Below are 17,220 nucleotides of genomic sequence, written 5' to 3'. Positions count from 1 at the left end.
CCAGGTGTCCGAGAGGGGCCCAGGTGTCCGGGGAAGGGGCCCAGGTGTCCGGGGAGGGGCCCAGGCGTCCAGGGAGGGGCCCAGGTGTCCGGGAGGGGCCCAGGTGTCCGGGGGGGGCCCAGGCGTCCGGGGGGGGCCCAGGCGTCTGGGGAGGGGCCCAGGCGTCCGGGAGGGGCCCAGGCGTCTGGGGGGGGGCCCAGGCGTCCGGGAGGGGCCCAGGCATCCGGGGAGGGGCCCAGGCGTCCGGGGGGGGCCCAGGCGTCCGGGAGAGGCCCAGGCGTCCGGGGGGGACCCAGGCGTCCGGGGGGGGCCCAGGCGTCCGGGGACAGGATCCAGACCCCTCCCCCCCAGTTCAGACACGTGACGCCGGTTGGCTCCTCCCCCTCGGGGGCGGGGTTTATTGGGGTCGCCTCCCCGCTCAGACCAGCTCCCCCCAGCGGGTGACGAGCGGGTTCGGGGGGGGCGGCAGCTCCGGGGGGGGCACCTGCGGGGGTGGGGGTGGGGGGCAAGAGGTCACGGGGGCCCAGGCGTCCGGGAGGGACCCAGGCGTCTGGGCCCCGCTCATCTCATAATCCCCCCACCCCCACCCCAAAGGGCCCAGGCGTCCGGGCGCCCTCTCACCTCCTCGTAGACCCCCCAGTCCAGCACGTCCTCGTAGGGGTGGGGGTCGAAACCTGGGGGGGGGGCAGTTTCAGGGGGGGCGGTTTTGGGGGTGCAGTTTCAGGGGGGGCAGTATCCAGGGGCGGCAGTTTCGGTGGGGAGCACTTTCAGGATGGCAGTTTCGGTGGGGGGTAGTTTCGGGACGGCGGTTTCAAGGGGAACATTTCAGTGGGGGGCACTTTCGGGACGGCGGTTTCGGTGGGGGGGCCGGACCCCCCCCCCCACGCTGTACTCACCCGTGCCGGGGTCCCAGGGGGGCGTCTCGCCGGGGGGGGGCCCCGACCCCACGGAGCTCAGCTGGGGGGGGGGGAGGCACCTGTGAGCCACCGGGGGGCCCAGGCGTCCGGGCACCCCCCCCCCCGAGAAGGGGCCCAGGCGTCCGGGCGCCCCCCCCCCACCCGAGAAGGGGCCCAGGCGTCCAGGTGCCCCCCCCAAGAAGGGGCCCAGGCGTCCGGGCGCCCCCCCCACCCGAGAAGGGGCCCAGGCGTCCGGGCGCCCCCCCCCCATCCCGAGAAGGGGCCCAGGCGTCCGGGCGCCCCCCCCCATCCCGAGAAGGGGCCCAGGCGTCCGGGCGCCCCCCCCCCACCCGAGAAAGGGCCCAGGCGTCCGGGCGCCCCCCCCCACCCGAGAAGGGGCCCAGGCGTCCAGGTGCCCCCCCCAAGAAGGGGCCCAGGCATCCGGGCGCCCCCCCCCACCCGAGAAGGGGCCCAGGCGTCCAGGTGCCCCCCCCAAGAAGGGGCCCAGGCATCCGGGCGCCCCCCCCCACCCGAGAAGGGGCCCAGGCGTCCGGCACCCCCCCAAGAAGGGGCCCAGGCATCCGGGCGCCCCCCCCCACCCGAGAAGGGGCCCAGGCGTCCGGGCGCCCCCCCCCATCCCGAGAAGGGGCCCAGGCGTCCGGGCGCCCGCTCACCTCGCCGCTCTCCTTGGGGCCGTAGTCGTTCCGGGAGCGGCGCTCGGCCCGGACGCCTGGGCCCGCCCGGACGCCTGGGCCCCGGCGGCGGCGCCGCAGCACGAGCCCGGCCAGGGCCGCGTTGCCCAGCAGCAGGAGCCCCCCAAGGCCGCTGAGCCCCCCCAGCAGGGCCGCCGGCCCCGCAAAGCCTGATGGGAAGGGGCCATGGACCGGGGGGGGGGGGACCCCGGCGTCCGGCCGCTCCCCCCTCCCCCACCCCGGCGGAAGGGCCCAGGCGTCCGGGGTCCCATCCCCCACCTAGACGGGGCCCAGGCGTCCGGGACCTCCGAGGGGCCCAGGCCTCCGGGGTCCCTCCCCCACCCGCAGAGGGCCCAGGCGTCCGGGGTCCCATCCCCCAACTAGACGGGGCCCAGGCGTCCGGGGCCCCTCCCCCACCCAAAGGGGGCCCAGGCGTCCGGGGTCCCATCCCCCACCTAGATGGGGCCCAGGCGTCCGGGACCTCCGAGGGGCCCAGGCGTCCGGGGTCCCTCCCCCACCCAAAGAGGGGCCCAGGAGTCCAGGGCCCCTCCCCCACCCGCAGAGGGCCCAGGCGTCCGGGGTCCCATCCCCCACCCAAAGAGGGGCCCAGGCGTCCGGGGTCCCATCCCCCACCTAGACGGGGCCCAGGCGTCCGGGGCCCCTCCCCCACCCGCAGAGGGCCCAGGCGTCCGGGGTCCCCTCCCCCACCCAAAGAGGGGCCCAGGCGTCCGGGGCCCCTCCCCCACCCGCAGAGGGCCCAGGCGTCCGGGGTCCCATCCCCCACCCGCAGAGGGCCCAGGCGTCCGGGGCCCCTCCCCCACCTAGACGGGGCCCAGGCGTCCGGGGTCCCATCCCCCACCCGCAGAGGGCCCAGGCGTCCGGGGCCTCTGAGGGACCCAGGCGTCCGGGGTCCCATCCCCCACCCAAAGGGGGGCCCAGGCGTCCGGGGCCCCTCCCCCACCTAGAAGGGGCCCAGGCATCCGGGGCCCCTCCCCCTACCTGGGGGGGGCGGCGGTGGCTCCTCCCCCGGCGGCGCCGGCGGCTCCTGCGGCAGCTCTGGCGGGGGGGAGGGGGGAGCGGGAGGGAGGGGCCCAGGTGCCCGAGCCCCGCCCCTTCCGGTTCCGGCCCCCTTCCGGTGCTCACGGCCCCACCCACTTCCGGTCCCGCCCCACTTCCGGTTTCCACCCCACTTCCGGTCCCCGCCCCGCCCCACTTCCGGTCCCGCCCCCTGCCCCACTTCCGGTCCCCGCCCCACTTCCGGTCCCATCCCCTTCCCACTTCCGGTCCCCGCCCCACTTCCGGCCCCGCCCCCCCCGGTACCGGCGGTGACGGCAGCGATGGCGGCGGCCGGGCTGTCGCCGCGGGCGTTGCGCGCCCGCACGCTGACGTCATAGGGCGTGGCCGGGCGGAGCCCCCCCAACGTCACGGGCGGGGCCGGCGCCAGGAGGGCGGCGGGGGGCGGGGGGGCGCCCGGGCCGGAAACGCTGCGGGACCGGAAGGGGCGGGGTCAGGGTTGGGAACCAACAGGGAACCGGAAGTTGTGGGTGGGGGGACCGGAAGTGGGGCCGGACCCACCGGAAGTGGGGTGGGAACGGCACGGGGGGCCGGAAGTGGGGCCGGACCCACCGGAAGTGGGGTGGGAACGGCACGGGGGGGCCGGAAGTGGGGTCGGACCCACCGGAAGTGGGGTGGGAACGGCACGGGGGGGCCGGAAGTGGGGCCGGACCCACCGGAAGTGGGGTGGGAACCGCACGGGGGGGCCGGAAGTGGGGCCGGACCCACCGGAAGTGGGGTGGGAACGGCACGGGGGGGCCGGAAGTGGGGCCGGACCGACCGGAAGTGGGGTGGGAACGGCACGGGGGGCCGGAAGTGGGGCCGGACCCACCGGAAGTGGGGTGGGAACCGCACGGGGGGGCCGGAAGTGGGTCCAGACCCACCGGAAGTGGGGTGGGAACGGCACGGGGGGGCCGGAAGTGGGGCCGGACGCACCGGAAGTGGGGTGGGAACGGCACGGGGGGGCCGGAAGTGGGGTCGGACCCACCGGAAGTGGGGTGGGAACCGCACGGGGGGGCCGGAAGTGGGTCCAGACCCACCGGAAGTGGGGTGGGAACCGCATGGGGGCCGGAAGTGGGGCCGGACCCACCGGAAGTGGGGTGGGAACCACATGGGGGGGCCGGAAGTGGGGCCGGACCCACCGGAAGTGGGGAGGGAACCGCACGGGGGGGCCGGAAGTGGGGCCGGACCCACCGGAAGTGGGGTGGGAACGGCACGGGGGGGCCGGAAGTGGGGCCGGACCCACCGGAAGTGGGGTGGGAACCGCACGGGGGGGCCGGAAGTGGGGCCGGACCCACCGGAAGTGGGGTGGGAACGGCACGGGGGGGCCGGAAGTGGGGCCGGACCCACCGGAAGTGGGGAGGGAACCGCACGGGCGGGCCGGAAGTGGGGCCGGACCCACCGGAAGTGGGGTGGGAACCGCACGGGGGGGCCGGAAGTGGGTCCAGACCCACCGGAAGTGGGGTGGGAACCGCATGGGGGGCCGGAAGTGGGGCCGGACCCACCGGAAGTGGGGTGGGAACGGCACGGGGGGGCCGGAAGTGGGGCCGGACCCACCGGAAGTGGGGTGGGGACCGCACGGGGGGGCCGGAAGTGGGGTCGGACCCACCGGAAGTGGGGTGGGAACCGCACGGGGGGGCCGGAAGTGGGGCCGGACCCACCGGAAGTGGGGTGGGAACGGCACGGGGGGGGTTGGGGGGTCTCCAGGGGGATTTGGGGGGTCCCGATGGAGGTTTTTGGGGGTCACCAGGAGGGTTTTTTTGGGGGGGGTGGCCGCGGGGCATTGTGGGACGCGGGGGGGCGGGTCCCACCTGACGAGGAAGCTCTGGGGCAGCCCCCCATCGAAGCCGGGGCGCCAGGCCAGGCTCAGCGACGTGGGGGTCGCCGCCAGCACCCGCAGCCCCCCGGGGGCGTCGGGCCGGTCTGGGGCGGGGGGGGAGAGCGGGCGGCGTCAGGAGCCGCCCAGTAACCCCCAGTATCCCCCAGTACCCCCCGTGCCCCCCAGTGCTCACCCGGGAGCCGGCCAGTGCCCCCAGTATCCCCCCAGTATCCCCCCAGCGCCCCCCAATATCCCCCAGCGCCCCCAGTATCCCCTATCTCCTCCCATTTCCTCCCAGTGTCCCCCCCCGGTTTCCCCCCATCCCGTTATCCTCCCAGTGCCCCCCAAATCCCCCAACTTCTCCCAGTATCCCCCAATATCCCCCCAGTTCCCCCTATATCCCCCCAGTTCCCCCTCATTATCCTCCCAGTGCCCCCCAATATCCCCCCAGTTCCCCCTATATCCCCCCATTATCCTCCCAGTGCCCCCCCACTGCTCCCCATATCCCCCAATTCCCCCAATATCCCCCCAGTTCCCCCCACCATCCCCCATTATCCTCCCAGTGCCCCCCAGTGCTCCCCATATCCCCCCACCATCCCCCATTATCCTTCCAGTGCCCCCCATATCCCCCACCATCCCCCATTATCCTCCCAGTGCCCCCCCAGTGCTCCCCATATCCCCCCACCATCCCCCATTGTCCTCCCAGTGCCCCCCCACCATCCCCCATTATCCTCCCAGTGCCCCCCCACTGCTCCCCATATCCCACCATCCCCCATTATCCTCCCAGTGCCCCCCATATCCCCCCACCATCCCCCATTATCCTCCCAGTGCCCCCCCACTGCTCCCCATATCCCACCATCCCCCATTATCCTCCCAGTGCCCCCCATATCCCCCCACCATCCCCCATTATCCTCCCAGTGCCCCCCCACTGCTCCCCATATCCCCCCACCATCCCCCATTGTCCTCCCAGTGCCCCCCCACCATCCCCCATTATTCTCCCAGTGCCCCCCCACTGCTCCCCATATCCCCCCACCATCCCCCATTATCCTCCCAGTGCCCCCCATATCCCCCCACCATCCCCCATTATCCTCCCAGTGCCCCCCCACTGCTCCCCATATCCCCCCACCATCCCCCATTATCCTCCCAGTGCCCCCCCACCATCCCCCATTATCCTCCCAGTGCCCCCCATATCCCCCCACCATCCCCCATTATCCTCCCAGTGCCCCTCCACTGCTCCCCATATCCCCCCAATTCCCCCACTATCCCCCCAGTTCCCCCAATATCCCCCCATTATCCTCCCAGTGCCCCCCCCAGTGCTCCCAATATCCTCTCAATTCCCCTCAACGTCCCCCCAGTTCCCCCCCCGGCCCGGTACCAGCGAGCTGGAGCTGGAGGCGGCGCCGGGCCGTGCCCAGCGGGTTCTGGGCGACGCAGACGAAGGTGCCCAGCGTCCGGTTCCGGCCCCGGCCCAAGGCCCGGCTCTGGGCCCGCTCCAGGCTCACGTTGGCCACGGTGAGGACGCTGCGGGTCCAGGGTCCCTCGCGCCACTGCTGCTCCTGGTACCTGCGGGGACACCCCCGTCGGGGGGCATAAAATCAGATCGGGGCCAAAAACGATGAAAATTGGAACGAGGCTAGAGCAGGACTTCCATCTCCACGTGCCCCAGAGCCGTTGGGCCCAGCCCAGTTCGGTACTGGGCCGGCCTCTTGGCCCAGTTCAGCCTGGTTCGGCCCAGCTTGGTACTGGGCACCCCAAACCCTCCTGGCTTGGTTGGTCCCTGTTTGGCTTGGTTGGGTTTGGTTGGGCCCAACTGGGTCTACTTGGGACTTGTTGGGTCTGGTTGGGCCCAACTGGGTCTGGTTGGCCCCAGTTGGGTCTGATTGGGTCTGGTTGGGCCCAACTGGGTCTGGTTGGGACTTGTTGGGTCTGGTTGGGCCCAACTGGGTCTACTTGGGACTTGTTGGGTCTGGTTGGGCCCAATGGGCTCTAGTTGGGTCTGATTGGGTCTGGTAGGGCCCAACTGGGTCTGGTTGGGTCTGATTGGGTCTGGTTGGCCCCAGTTGGGTCTGGTTGGGTCTGATTGGGTCTGGTTGGGCCCAACTGGGTCTGGTTGGGTCTGATTGGGTCTGGTTGGGCCCAACTGGGTCTGGTTGGGTCTGATTGGGTCTGGTAGGGCCCAACTGGGTCTGGTTGGGTCTGATTGGGTCTGGTTGGGCCCAACTGGGTCTACTTGGGACTTGTTGGGTCTGGTTGGGCCCAACTGGGTCTAGCTGGGACTTGTTGGGTTTGGTTGGGCCCAACTGGCTCTAGTTGGGTCTGACTGGGTCTGGTTGGGCCCAACTGGGTCTGATTGGGTCTGATTGGGTCTGGTTGGCCCCAGTTGGGTCTAGTTGGGACTTGTTGGGTCTGGTTGGGCCCAACTGGCTCTAGCTGGGACTTGTTTGGTCTGACTGGGTTTGGTTGGGCCCAACTGGGTCTGGTTGGGTCTGATTGGGTCTGGTTGGCCCCAGTTGGGTCTGGTTGGCCCCAGTTGGGTCTGGTTGGGTCTGACTGGGTCTGGTTGGCCCCAGTTGGGTCTGGTTGACCCCGACTGGGCCCCAGCTGGCCCCCTTGGGCTCAGCCAGGTACCTGCTCTCGCTGGCACCCAGCGGACGCCCGTCACGCTCCCAGCGCAGCTGCACCCCGGGGACGCCCTGGGCCCGGCACCGCAGCTCTGCCGTGTCCGACCCGTCCGGCACCGGCACCCACTCGGGCTCCGGCGCCACCTCCAGCTCGGGGGCATCTGGAGGAGGGGGCACAGCTGTTGGGGGGGGTGTCCTCCACTCTGGAGTGTCCCTGGGAGCCCCCCAAGTGCCCATGGTCCCCCCTCATGTCCTTGCTCATGACCCCCTACTCCTGGACTGCCCCACCCTGGGGTGCCCCCTCTTGTCCCCCGTGTTCCCCCCCCACCCCAATGGGTGTCCCCCCCATGTTGGGCACACTCTCTTGTCCCTGGTGTCCCCCCATCCTTGGTCCCCTCCCAGGTGGCTACTCCATCCCTATGGGTGTCCCACCCATGGAGATTCCCCCCCCGCTTCCCAGGTGTCCCCACCCTTGGGTGTTCCTCCATCCCTGATGTCCCCCACCATGGGTGTCCCTCTCCAAAGGGATCTACCCCATCCTTTGCGGCTGTCTCACCCTTAGGTGTCCCCCCCTGTCCCCGATGTCCCCCCCTTCCCCGTGCCTGACGTACAGCGGACGATGAGGCGGACGGTGGCCCGGGCCGGGGGCGGCACCCCGGTGTCGACTCGGCACTCGTAGGGGCCCCCCAAGTCCCGGCGGGCCCCCCGCACCCGTAGGCGCCCCACAGGGCCCTCCTCCTCGGGCAGCAGCTCCCCAGGGAGCCCCCCCGGGCCTGGGCCCTGGGACGCCTCTGCCTGTGGGGACATGGAGGGGGGCACGTGGAGGGACATGTCTCCCATGTCCCCCAATATCTCCCATGTCCCCCATGTGCCTTCATGTCCCCCCATGTCCATGTCCCATGTCCCTCCACATCCCCATGTCCCCCCATATCCCCCCATGTCCCCCCATGTCCTCCAAGTCCCCCCATGTCCCTCCATATCCCCCCATGTCCCCCCATGTCCTCCAAGTCCCCCCATGTCCCTCCATATCCCATGTCCCTCCATGCCCCATGTCCCCCATGTCCACGTCCCTCCACGTCCCTCCATGTCCCCCATGTCCATGTCCCCACATATCCCCCATGACCCTCCATGTCCCCCATCTCCCCCCATCTCCCCCCATGTCCCTCCATGTTCCTCCATCTCCATGTCCCCCATGTCCTCCAAGTCCTTCCATATCCCACCATGTCCCCTCATGTCCTCCATGTTCCTCCATCTCCGTGTCCCCCATGTCCTCCAAGTCCCTCCATGTGCTCCATGTCCCCCCATGTCCCCTTATGTCCTCCACGTCCCTCATGTCCCCCACGTCCCTCCGTGTCCCCGTACCAGGCGGCCCCACTGGAGGCTCCCCGGGGGCATGGGGCTCCCCTCGGCCTCGCACAGCAGCTCCACGGAGCCGCCCTCGTCCACCACCACCGGGTCGGGCAGGCGCCGGATGGCCGGTGGGTCTGGGCGCAGGGGTCGGGGGTCAGGGGCCCTCCGGGGCAGGGGGAGGCTATGGCGGGGGCAGCCGTGGGGCAGGGGGTGCCATTGGGTGCTATGGGGTACCATTGGCTGCTGTGGGGTGCCGTGGGGTGCTGTGGGGTGAGGTAGGGTGCCATGGGGTGCTATAGGGTGCTATGGGAAGCTGAGGGGGGCTGTGGGGCACCATGGGGCACCCGTGGGTGCTCTAGGAGTCGCAGTGGACAAGGAAGAGGACATGGGTGCTGGTCACCCCCTCGGCATTGAGGCACTTGACCCCGTGGAGTGGGGATGGGAGCTGATGGGTGCTATGAGGGCCTGTGGGGGTGCTATGGGGGGCTGTGGGGCATCGTGGGGCACCCGTGGGTGCTATGGGGGTCTCACAGAGGACGAGGACGAGGACATGGGTGCTGGCCAGCCTCTCAGCGTTGCAGCACTCGACTCCGTGGAGTGGGGATGGGAGCTGATGGGTGCTATGGGGGGCTGTGGGGGTGCTATGGAGGGCCGTGGGGGTGCTATGGGGGAGCGTGAGGCACTGTGGGGCACCCGTGGGTGCTATGGGGGGCTCACAGTGGACGAGGAGGAGGACGTGGGTGCTGGCCAGCCTCTCAGCGTTGAGGCACTCGACCCCGTGGAGTGGGGATGGGAGCTGGTGGGTGCTATGGGGGGCCGTGGGGGTGCTATGGGGGAGCGTGAGGCATCGTGGGGCACCCGTGGGTGCTATGGGGGGCTCACAGTGGACGAGGAGGAGGACGTGGGTGCTGGCCACCCCCTCGGCGTTGCGGCACTCCACCCCGTAGGTGCCGGCGTCCCCCCGGGTGACGTTGTCGATGTCCAGGGCCCCCCCCTCGGCCAGGTGGTGCCGGGGCGACCCTTCTGCGGGGGTCACGGGGGCGGGGTCAGGCCCCCGCCCGGACTCCTGGGTCCTTCCCCTGTACCCCCCAACCCCCACCCGGGGCTCCCAGTGCCCGCAGCTCCCCCTCCCAGTGCTCCCAGTTCCCCCCCACCGCCTTCTCCCAGTGCTCCCAGTGCCTGCAACCTCCCCTTCTAGTGTTCCCAGTGCCCCCAGGACCCCCAATTCCCCCTCCCAGTGTTCCCAGTGCTCTTTCTCCCAGTGTTCCCAGTGCTCCCAGTTCCCCTCCCAGTGCTCCCAGTGCCCACAACCCCCCCAGTGCTCCCAGTTCCCCCTCCCAGTGCTCCCAGTGCCCCCAGTTCCCCTCCCAGTGCCCTCCGCTCCCACTCCTTGTGCCCCGGCTCCCCCCAGCGCTCCCAGTTCCTCAACCCAGTGCCCCCCAGCCTCCCTTCCCAGTGCTCCCAGTACCTGGGCGCAGGGGCCGCCCGGCCCGGCTCCAGGCGCAGGTCTCCACGGGGGGGTGGGCGACGACGGCCAGCGGCAGCCGGGCCCCCTCCAGTTCCCGGGCCACCACCCGGACGCCTGGGCCCACCTCGAACTCGGGGGCGTCTGGGGGCGACCAGTCTGTCCCAGTGCCCCCCCCCTCCCGCCCCCAGTGCCCTCCCAGTGCCTTCCAGGGCCCGCCAGCTCCCAGGCTACCACCCGGACGCCTGGGCCCAGCTCGAATTCGGGGGCGTCTGGGGGTGACCAAGCCCTCCCAGTGCCCTCCCAGTGCCCTCCAGTCCCCCCAGTCCCCTTCCCAGCCCCCCAGTGCCCTTCCGCTCCCTCCCAGTGCCTTCCAATATGTCCCAGTTCCCTCCCAATGTGCCCCAGTGCCCCTTAATCCCTTCCAGTCCCATCCCAGTCCCCTCCCATTGCTCCCCAGTGCCCTCCCAGTGCTCTAGTCCCCTCCCAGTGCCCCCCAGTGTCCCCCAGTCCCCTCCCAGTGCCCCCCAGTGCCTCCCAGTCCCCTTCAGTGCGCTCCCAGTGACCCCTAGTGCCCCTCAGTCCCCTCCAATCCCCTCCCACTCCCTCCAGTCCCCTCCCAGTATGTTCCAGTGCCCCCTAGGCCCCCCCAGTGCTCCCAGTGCCCTCCCAGTCCCTCCCAGTCTCCTCCTAGCTGACTCCCAGTCCCCTCCCATCGCCTCCAGTCCCCTCCCAGTCCCTCCCAGGCCCCCCCAATCCCCTCCTAGCATGTCCCAGCGCCCCCCAGAGCCCTCCCAGTATGGCCCAGTCCGGCCCAGCGCCCCCCCCAGGCTCACGGCGGACGGCGAGGCAGTGGGCGGCGCTGACGGTCACGCCCAGGCCGGGGCTGGTGGCCGCACACGTCACCCGCTGGCCCTGGTCCGCCGGGCCGACGCGCAGCCACACGCGTGACGCAGCCGTGACGCCCCCGAAGTCGCCCTTGCTCGACGGCAGCGCCTTCGCCTCCAGCCTGCCGGGGGCGACGGGCGTCACCCGCGAGCACCCGCGAGCACCCGCAGCAACACGCGGCGTCACCCGCGAGCACCCGCGAGCACCCGCAGCAACACGCGAGCACCCGCAGCAACACGCGGCGTCACCCGCGAGCACACGCAGCAACACGCGGCGTCACCCGCGAGCACCCGCGAGCACCCGCAGCAACACGCGAGCACATGCGGCATCGCCCGCGAGTGCACGTGAACACACGGGAGGACACGGGAGGACACGGGAGCATGGGATGACACAGAGCCAAACGGAAAGATGGGATACGGGACCACACGGCAGGACATGGGGGACATGGGGGGACATGGGGGACATGGGGGACATGGAGGGACATGGGGGGACATGGGGGACATGGAGGGACATGGAGGGACACGGGGGGACATGGGGGACATGGAGGACATGGGGGACATGGGGGGACATGGGGGGACATGGGGGACATGGGGGGACATGGGGGACATGGAGGGACATGGGGGGACATGGGGGGACATGGGGGACATGGAGGGACATGGGGGGACATGGAGGAGATGGAGGGACATGGAGGGACACGGGGGGACATGGGGGACATGGAGGACATGGGGGACATGGGGGACATGGGGGACATGGGGGACATGGAGGGACATGGGGGGACATGGGGGACATGGGGGGACATGGGGGGACACGGGGGACATGGAGGGACATGGAGGGACATGGGGGGACATGGGGGACATGGAGGGACACGGGGGACATGGGGGACATGGGGGGACATGGGGGGACACGGGGGACATGGAGGGACATGGAGGGACATGGGGGGACATGGGGGACATGGGGGGACATGGAGGGACACGGGGGGACATGGGGGACATGGAGGACATGGGGGACATGGGGGACATGGGGGACATGGAGGGACATGGGGGGACATGGGGGGACATGGGGGGACATGGGGGACATGGGGGACACGGGGGGACATGGGGGGACATGGAGGGACATGGGGGGACATGGGGGGTCATGGGGGGACATGGGGGACATGGAGGAGACAGGGACATGGGGAACCATACAGGATGACATGGGGCAACGCGACATCGTGGGACAACGGGGGACACAGGGCCCCAAGTTCATGGGACACGGGGTGACACGGGACAACACGCGATCACACAGGACGTGGGGGACAGGCCAGGACAGAGCACGCGGGTGGAAACGAGATGACACAGGATGAGACACCACGGGGAGCACAAGCGCCCGGGGAGGGGGGCACGTGGGGCCACACGGGGGGACAACACGGGAGGCGTGACATGGGCCGGGGGGGGGGGGACAGGGGCCACCTACGCGTGGCCTTGGCGGTGCCAGGTGATGTGGGGGGCCGGGTGGGCGCTGCCGGCCACGCACGTGAGGACGAGGGTCTGGCCCCGGCGGACCTCGCGGGGCGCCGCCGTGATGGTCACGGAGAGCGGGGGGACTGGCCACACGGGCACGCCAGCGTCACGCGTGGCCACGGGGCGCGTGGACGTGTTGTCCCGCGGCCACCGTGGCCCCGTGGCCAGACCCACGGAGACGGTCACCCCATGGGTGGACCCATGGACACGAGCACCCCACGTCCACATCACCCCAGGGCCACCTTCACCCCGTGGACAGCACCCATGGACATGGTCACCCATGGCCAGCCCAGGGCCACCCTCACCCCATGGACATGGTCACCCATGGCCAGCCCATGGTCATCTTCACCCCGTGGACAACACCCATGGACATGGTCACCCGTGGCCAGCCCAGGGCCACCTTCACCCCATGGACATGGTCACCCATGGCCAGCCCATGGTCATCTTCAGCCCGTGGACAGCACCCATGGACATGGTCACCCATGGCCAGCCCATGGTCATCTTCACCCCGTGGACATGGTCACCCATGGCCAGCCCAGGGCCACCCTCACCCCGTGGACAACACCCATGGACATGGTCACCCATGGCCAGCCCAGGGCCACCCTCACCCCATGGACGTGGTCACCCATGGCCAGCCCATGGTCATCTTCACCCCGTGGACAACACCCATGGACATGGTCACCCATGGCCAGCCCATGGTCATCTTCACCCCGTGGACAACACCCATGGACATGGTCACCCATGGCCAGCCCAGGGCCACCCTCACCCCATGGACGTGGTCACCCATGGCCAGCCCAGGGCCACCCTCACCCCGTGGACAACACCCATGGACATGGTCACCCATGGCCACCCCAGGGCCACCTTCACCCCATGGACAACACCCATGGACATGGTCACCCATGGCCAGCCCATGGTCATCTTCAGCCCGTGGACAACACCCATGGACATGGTCACCCATGGCCAGCCCAGGGCCACCTTCACCCCATGGACATGGTCACCCATGGCCAGCCCAGGGCCACCTTCACCCCGTGGACAGCACCCATGGACATGGTCACCCATGGCCAGCCCATGGTCATCTTCACCCCGTGGACATGGTCACCCATGGCCAGCCCAGGGCCACCTTCACCCCATGGACGTGGTCACCCATGGCCAGCCCATGGTCATCTTCAGCCCGTGGACAACACCCATGGACATGGTCACCCATGGCCAGCCCAGGGCCACCTTCACCCCATGGACATGGTCACCCATGGCCAGCCCAGGGCCACCTTCACCCCGTGGACAACACCCATGGACATGGTCACCCATGGCCAGCCCAGGGCCACCTTCACCCCATGGACGTGGTCACCCATGGTGAGCCCATGGTCATCTTCAGCCCATGGACAACACCCATGGACATGGTCACCCGTGGCCAGCCCAGGGCCACCTTCACCCCATGGACATGGTCACCCATGGCCAGCCCAGGGCCACCTTCACCCCGTGGACAACACCCATGGACATGGTCACCCGTGGCCAGCCCAGGGCCACCTTCACCCCATGGACATGGTCACCCATGGCCAGCCCATGGTCATCTTCAGCCCGTGGACAACACCCATGGACATGGTCACCCGTGGCCAGCCCAGGGCCACCTTCACCCCATGGACATGGTCACCCATGGCCAGCCCATGGTCATCTTCAGCCCGTGGACAACACCCATGGACATGGTCACCCGTGACCACCCCATGGCCAACTTCACCCCATGGCCAGACCCATGGCCACCATCATCCCACGGCCAGACCCGTGGCCACCCTATGGCTACCTTCACCCCATGGAGGGACCTAGGGACGTGGCAACCCCGAAGCCACCATCTCCCCACGGCCAGACCCATGGCCACCCCAGGGCCACCACCACCCCACAGCCAGACCCACAACCACCTTCAGGGCCACCTTCACCCCATGGAGGAACCCACAGCCAGGGCCACCCCAGGGCCCCCCCACGCCCCCCCCCCGGCGCCGTGGGGCTCACAGAGGACGCGGAGGCGGGTGCTGGCGCTCAGCGGGGCGCCCTTGGGCTCGGTGATGGCGTCGCAGCGGTAGGTGGCCCCGTTGTCGCTGGGGGCCACCGTCACCAGCAGCTCCCGCGTCACCACCGCCCCCCCGGACACCTGGGCCCCCTCCTTCAGCAGGCGCCCGTCCTGGGGGAGGGGCAAGGTGAGAGGGGCGGAGTCAACCCAGGCAGCCGGGTTGGACGGGGGAGGAACGCGGCCCCACAGAGCACCCCGGGGACCCAGGCGTCCGGGAGGGACCCAGGCGTCCGGTTTGGGGGAGGGGGGAGGACGTGGCCCCATAGAGGACCCCAGGGAGAGCGACGTGCCCGGACGCCTGGGCCCCTCAGGGTGGGGGAAGCCTCCTCTGATGCCTGGGGCCATCGGGGAGGCCCGGACGCCTGGGTCCCTCGAGGAAGCCCGGACGCCTGGGTCCCTCGGGGAGGCCGCCCGGACGCCTGGGCCCCCGGGCACCCACCTTGTGCCAGGCCAGGCGGGGGCCGGGGTGCCCTCCCCGGGCGTGACAGACCAGCCGCACCCGGGTGCCCACCCGGAAGGTGACGTTGGGTCCCGGCGCCTCCAACCACAGCTCCTGGGGGGGGTCTGCGGGGGAGGGGGCGGGGCCAGCATTGGCTCCACCCCCCCCCAGGCCCCACCCCCAGCTTCCCCTGCCCACTCTGAAACATTGCCACCCCCTCCCAGTATAGCCCAACCCATCCACCACTATGGACCAGTATGGCCCAGCATAGCCCACAACCCCCCCTTCCAGCCTCCCAGTATGGCCCAGTATGGCCCAACATAGCCCAACTGCCCCCCAGGATGGCTCAGCCCAGCCCAGTCCCTCCCAGTCCCCATCCCACTCCTTCCCAGTCTCTCCCAGGCCCTCCCAGTCCCCCCAATCCCCACTCCAGTCCCTCCCAGTCCCCCTCAGCCTGCCCCAGTGCCCCGTCCCCATCCCAATCCCCTCCAGTGCCTCCCAGTGCCCATCCCTGTCCCCCCAGTGGCTCCCAATCCCCCCAATCTCCACTCCAGTCCCTCCCAGGCCCCCCCAGTCCCTCCCAGTCCCCCCCCATCCCTACTCCAGTGCCTCCCAGTGCTTCCCAGTGCCCATCCCTGTCCCCCCAGTCCCTCCCAATCCCCCCAATCTCCACTCCAGTCCCTCCCAGGCCCTTCCAGTCCCTCCCAGTCCCCCCTCATCCCTACTCCAGTGCCTCCCAGTGCTTCCCAGTACCCCCCATCCTGTCCCAGTCCCCCCAGTCCCCATCCCCGCCCCCCCAGTGGCTCCCAGTGCCCGAGGCACCCACGGGCGACGCTGAGGACCAGGCTGGCGCTGGGGCCGGGGCCCAGGCCGGGGCTCAGGGCCTGGCAGAGCAGCGGGCGCCCGTGGTCGCTCCGGCGTCCCGTCACCGTCACGTTGGACACCGTCACCCAGCCGCCGGCCGCCGCCTGACCGAGGGGCCCAGGCGTCCGGCTCAGCTCCACGGATCCCCCGGCGCACCCAGGCGTCCGGTTCCTCCCTCCTCCCTCCTGCCCAAAGGGGCCCAGGCGTCCGGGCTCCCACCCAAAGGGGCCCAGGCGTCCGGGCTCCCACCCCAAAGGGGCCCAGGCGTCCGGGCTCCCACCCCACAAGGGGCCCAGGCGTCCGGGCACCCACCCCACAAGGGACCCAGGCGTCCGGGCACCCACCCAAAGGGGCCCAGGCGTCCGGGCACCCACCCCACAAGGGACCCAGGCGTCCGGGTACCCACCCAAAGGGGCCCAGGCGTCCGGGCACCCACCCCACAAGGGACCCAGGCGTCCGGGCTCCCACCCCAAAGGGGCCCAGGCGTCCCCCACCCCACAAGGGGCCCAGGCATCCAGGCTCCCACCCAAAGGGGCCCAGGCGTCCGGGCTCCCACCCCACAAGGAGCCCAGGCGTCCGGGCTCCCACCCGAAGGGGCCCAGGCGTCCGGGCGCCCACCTGGCTCTGGGTGGTCTCGGCGGGGCCCAGCTCCCTCCCGCCCAGCCACCAGCGGAGCCGGGCCGGGGGGTTACTGGGAGCACTGGTGCAGGACAGGGCCAGCGTCCGGTTCTCGGCCACCGCGGGGCCCCCCGCGATCGTCACCTCGGCCGGCGGGTCTGGGGACGGCCGGCGCGGCTCCCAGTATGACCAGTAACCCCCAATAGGGGCTCCCAGTCTACCCAGTGCTCCCTATAGGGGCTCCCAGTACCGCTGCGGGGCCCAATATGGGCTCCCAGTCTACCCAGTGCCCCCAATAGCAGCTCCTAGTCCCCCCAGTGCCCCCAGTAGGAGCCCCTAATATACCCAGGGCCCCCAGTATTGCCCCCCAGTCTGCCCAGTGTCCCCAGTATAGACTACCAGTGCCCCCAGAAGCCCTAGCAAACGTTCCCAGTTTCTCCAGTCCCCCTAGCAGGAGCTCCCAGTACACCCAGTGCCTCCAGAATGAACTCCCAGTGCCCCCAGTTGGGCGCCCAACCTACCCAGTTCCTCCAGTTAGGCTCCCCGTATAACCAGTATCCCAATATGTGCTCCCAGTCTCCCCGCTCCCCCCCGTATGAGCTCCCAGTGCCCCCAGTTGGGCTCCCAGTACAGCCAGTACCCCCAGCAGGGGCTCCCAGCGCGCCCCGGGCCCCGCGGGGGTGACTCACAGTCGACGCGGAGGGTGACGGCGCTGCGGACGCCCCCGGGGGCGGCGGGGGTCTCGGCCCGGCAGCCCAGCGTGGCCCCGTCGTCCCCCGGCGTCACCTGCAGCGTCAGGCGGCTCCGCGACCCCCCCGGGCCGCCCCCGCTCACCCACGAGCCCGCCAGCGGCACCCCGTCCTGCGGGGGGCCCAGGCGTCCGGGAGGGGCCCAGGCGTCCAGGGAAGGGGCCCAGGTGTCCGGGGAGGGGCCCAGGCATCCGGGGAGGGACCCAGG

The 17,220-nt window shown here is 70.9% G+C and overlaps 1 protein-coding gene across 1 annotated transcript in view; it reads right to left on the bottom strand.

The window, feature by feature from the left end:
* Positions 1–2,534: 2,534 nt before the first annotated feature.
* Positions 2,535–17,220, bottom strand: part of NPHS1 (NPHS1 adhesion molecule, nephrin) — a 30,703-nt gene continuing 16,017 nt past the window's right edge. The window contains exons 10-25 of the mRNA XM_068929466.1: positions 16,953–17,124; positions 16,264–16,421; positions 15,608–15,749; positions 14,782–14,906; positions 14,285–14,453; positions 12,237–12,366; positions 10,733–10,905; positions 9,900–10,040; positions 9,314–9,454; positions 8,444–8,565; positions 7,693–7,876; positions 7,089–7,242; positions 5,836–6,023; positions 4,453–4,564; positions 2,909–3,072; positions 2,535–2,644 (exon numbers count right to left, since the gene is read on the bottom strand). Of these exons, the coding sequence (XP_068785567.1) occupies positions 2,550–2,644; positions 2,909–3,072; positions 4,453–4,564; positions 5,836–6,023; positions 7,089–7,242; positions 7,693–7,876; positions 8,444–8,565; positions 9,314–9,454; positions 9,900–10,040; positions 10,733–10,905; positions 12,237–12,366; positions 14,285–14,453; positions 14,782–14,906; positions 15,608–15,749; positions 16,264–16,421; positions 16,953–17,124 (2,370 nt within the window). The 3' untranslated portion in view covers positions 2,535–2,549. The remainder of the gene's footprint in view (positions 2,645–2,908; positions 3,073–4,452; positions 4,565–5,835; positions 6,024–7,088; positions 7,243–7,692; positions 7,877–8,443; positions 8,566–9,313; positions 9,455–9,899; positions 10,041–10,732; positions 10,906–12,236; positions 12,367–14,284; positions 14,454–14,781; positions 14,907–15,607; positions 15,750–16,263; positions 16,422–16,952; positions 17,125–17,220) is intronic.

This window comes from Struthio camelus, unplaced genomic scaffold, assembly GCF_040807025.1.
Source record: "Struthio camelus isolate bStrCam1 unplaced genomic scaffold, bStrCam1.hap1 HAP1_SCAFFOLD_115, whole genome shotgun sequence".
Lineage (NCBI taxonomy): Eukaryota > Metazoa > Chordata > Aves > Struthioniformes > Struthionidae > Struthio > Struthio camelus.
Note: the sequence above shows the minus strand (reverse complement) of the source record. Positions and strands in the feature narration are given on the sequence as shown.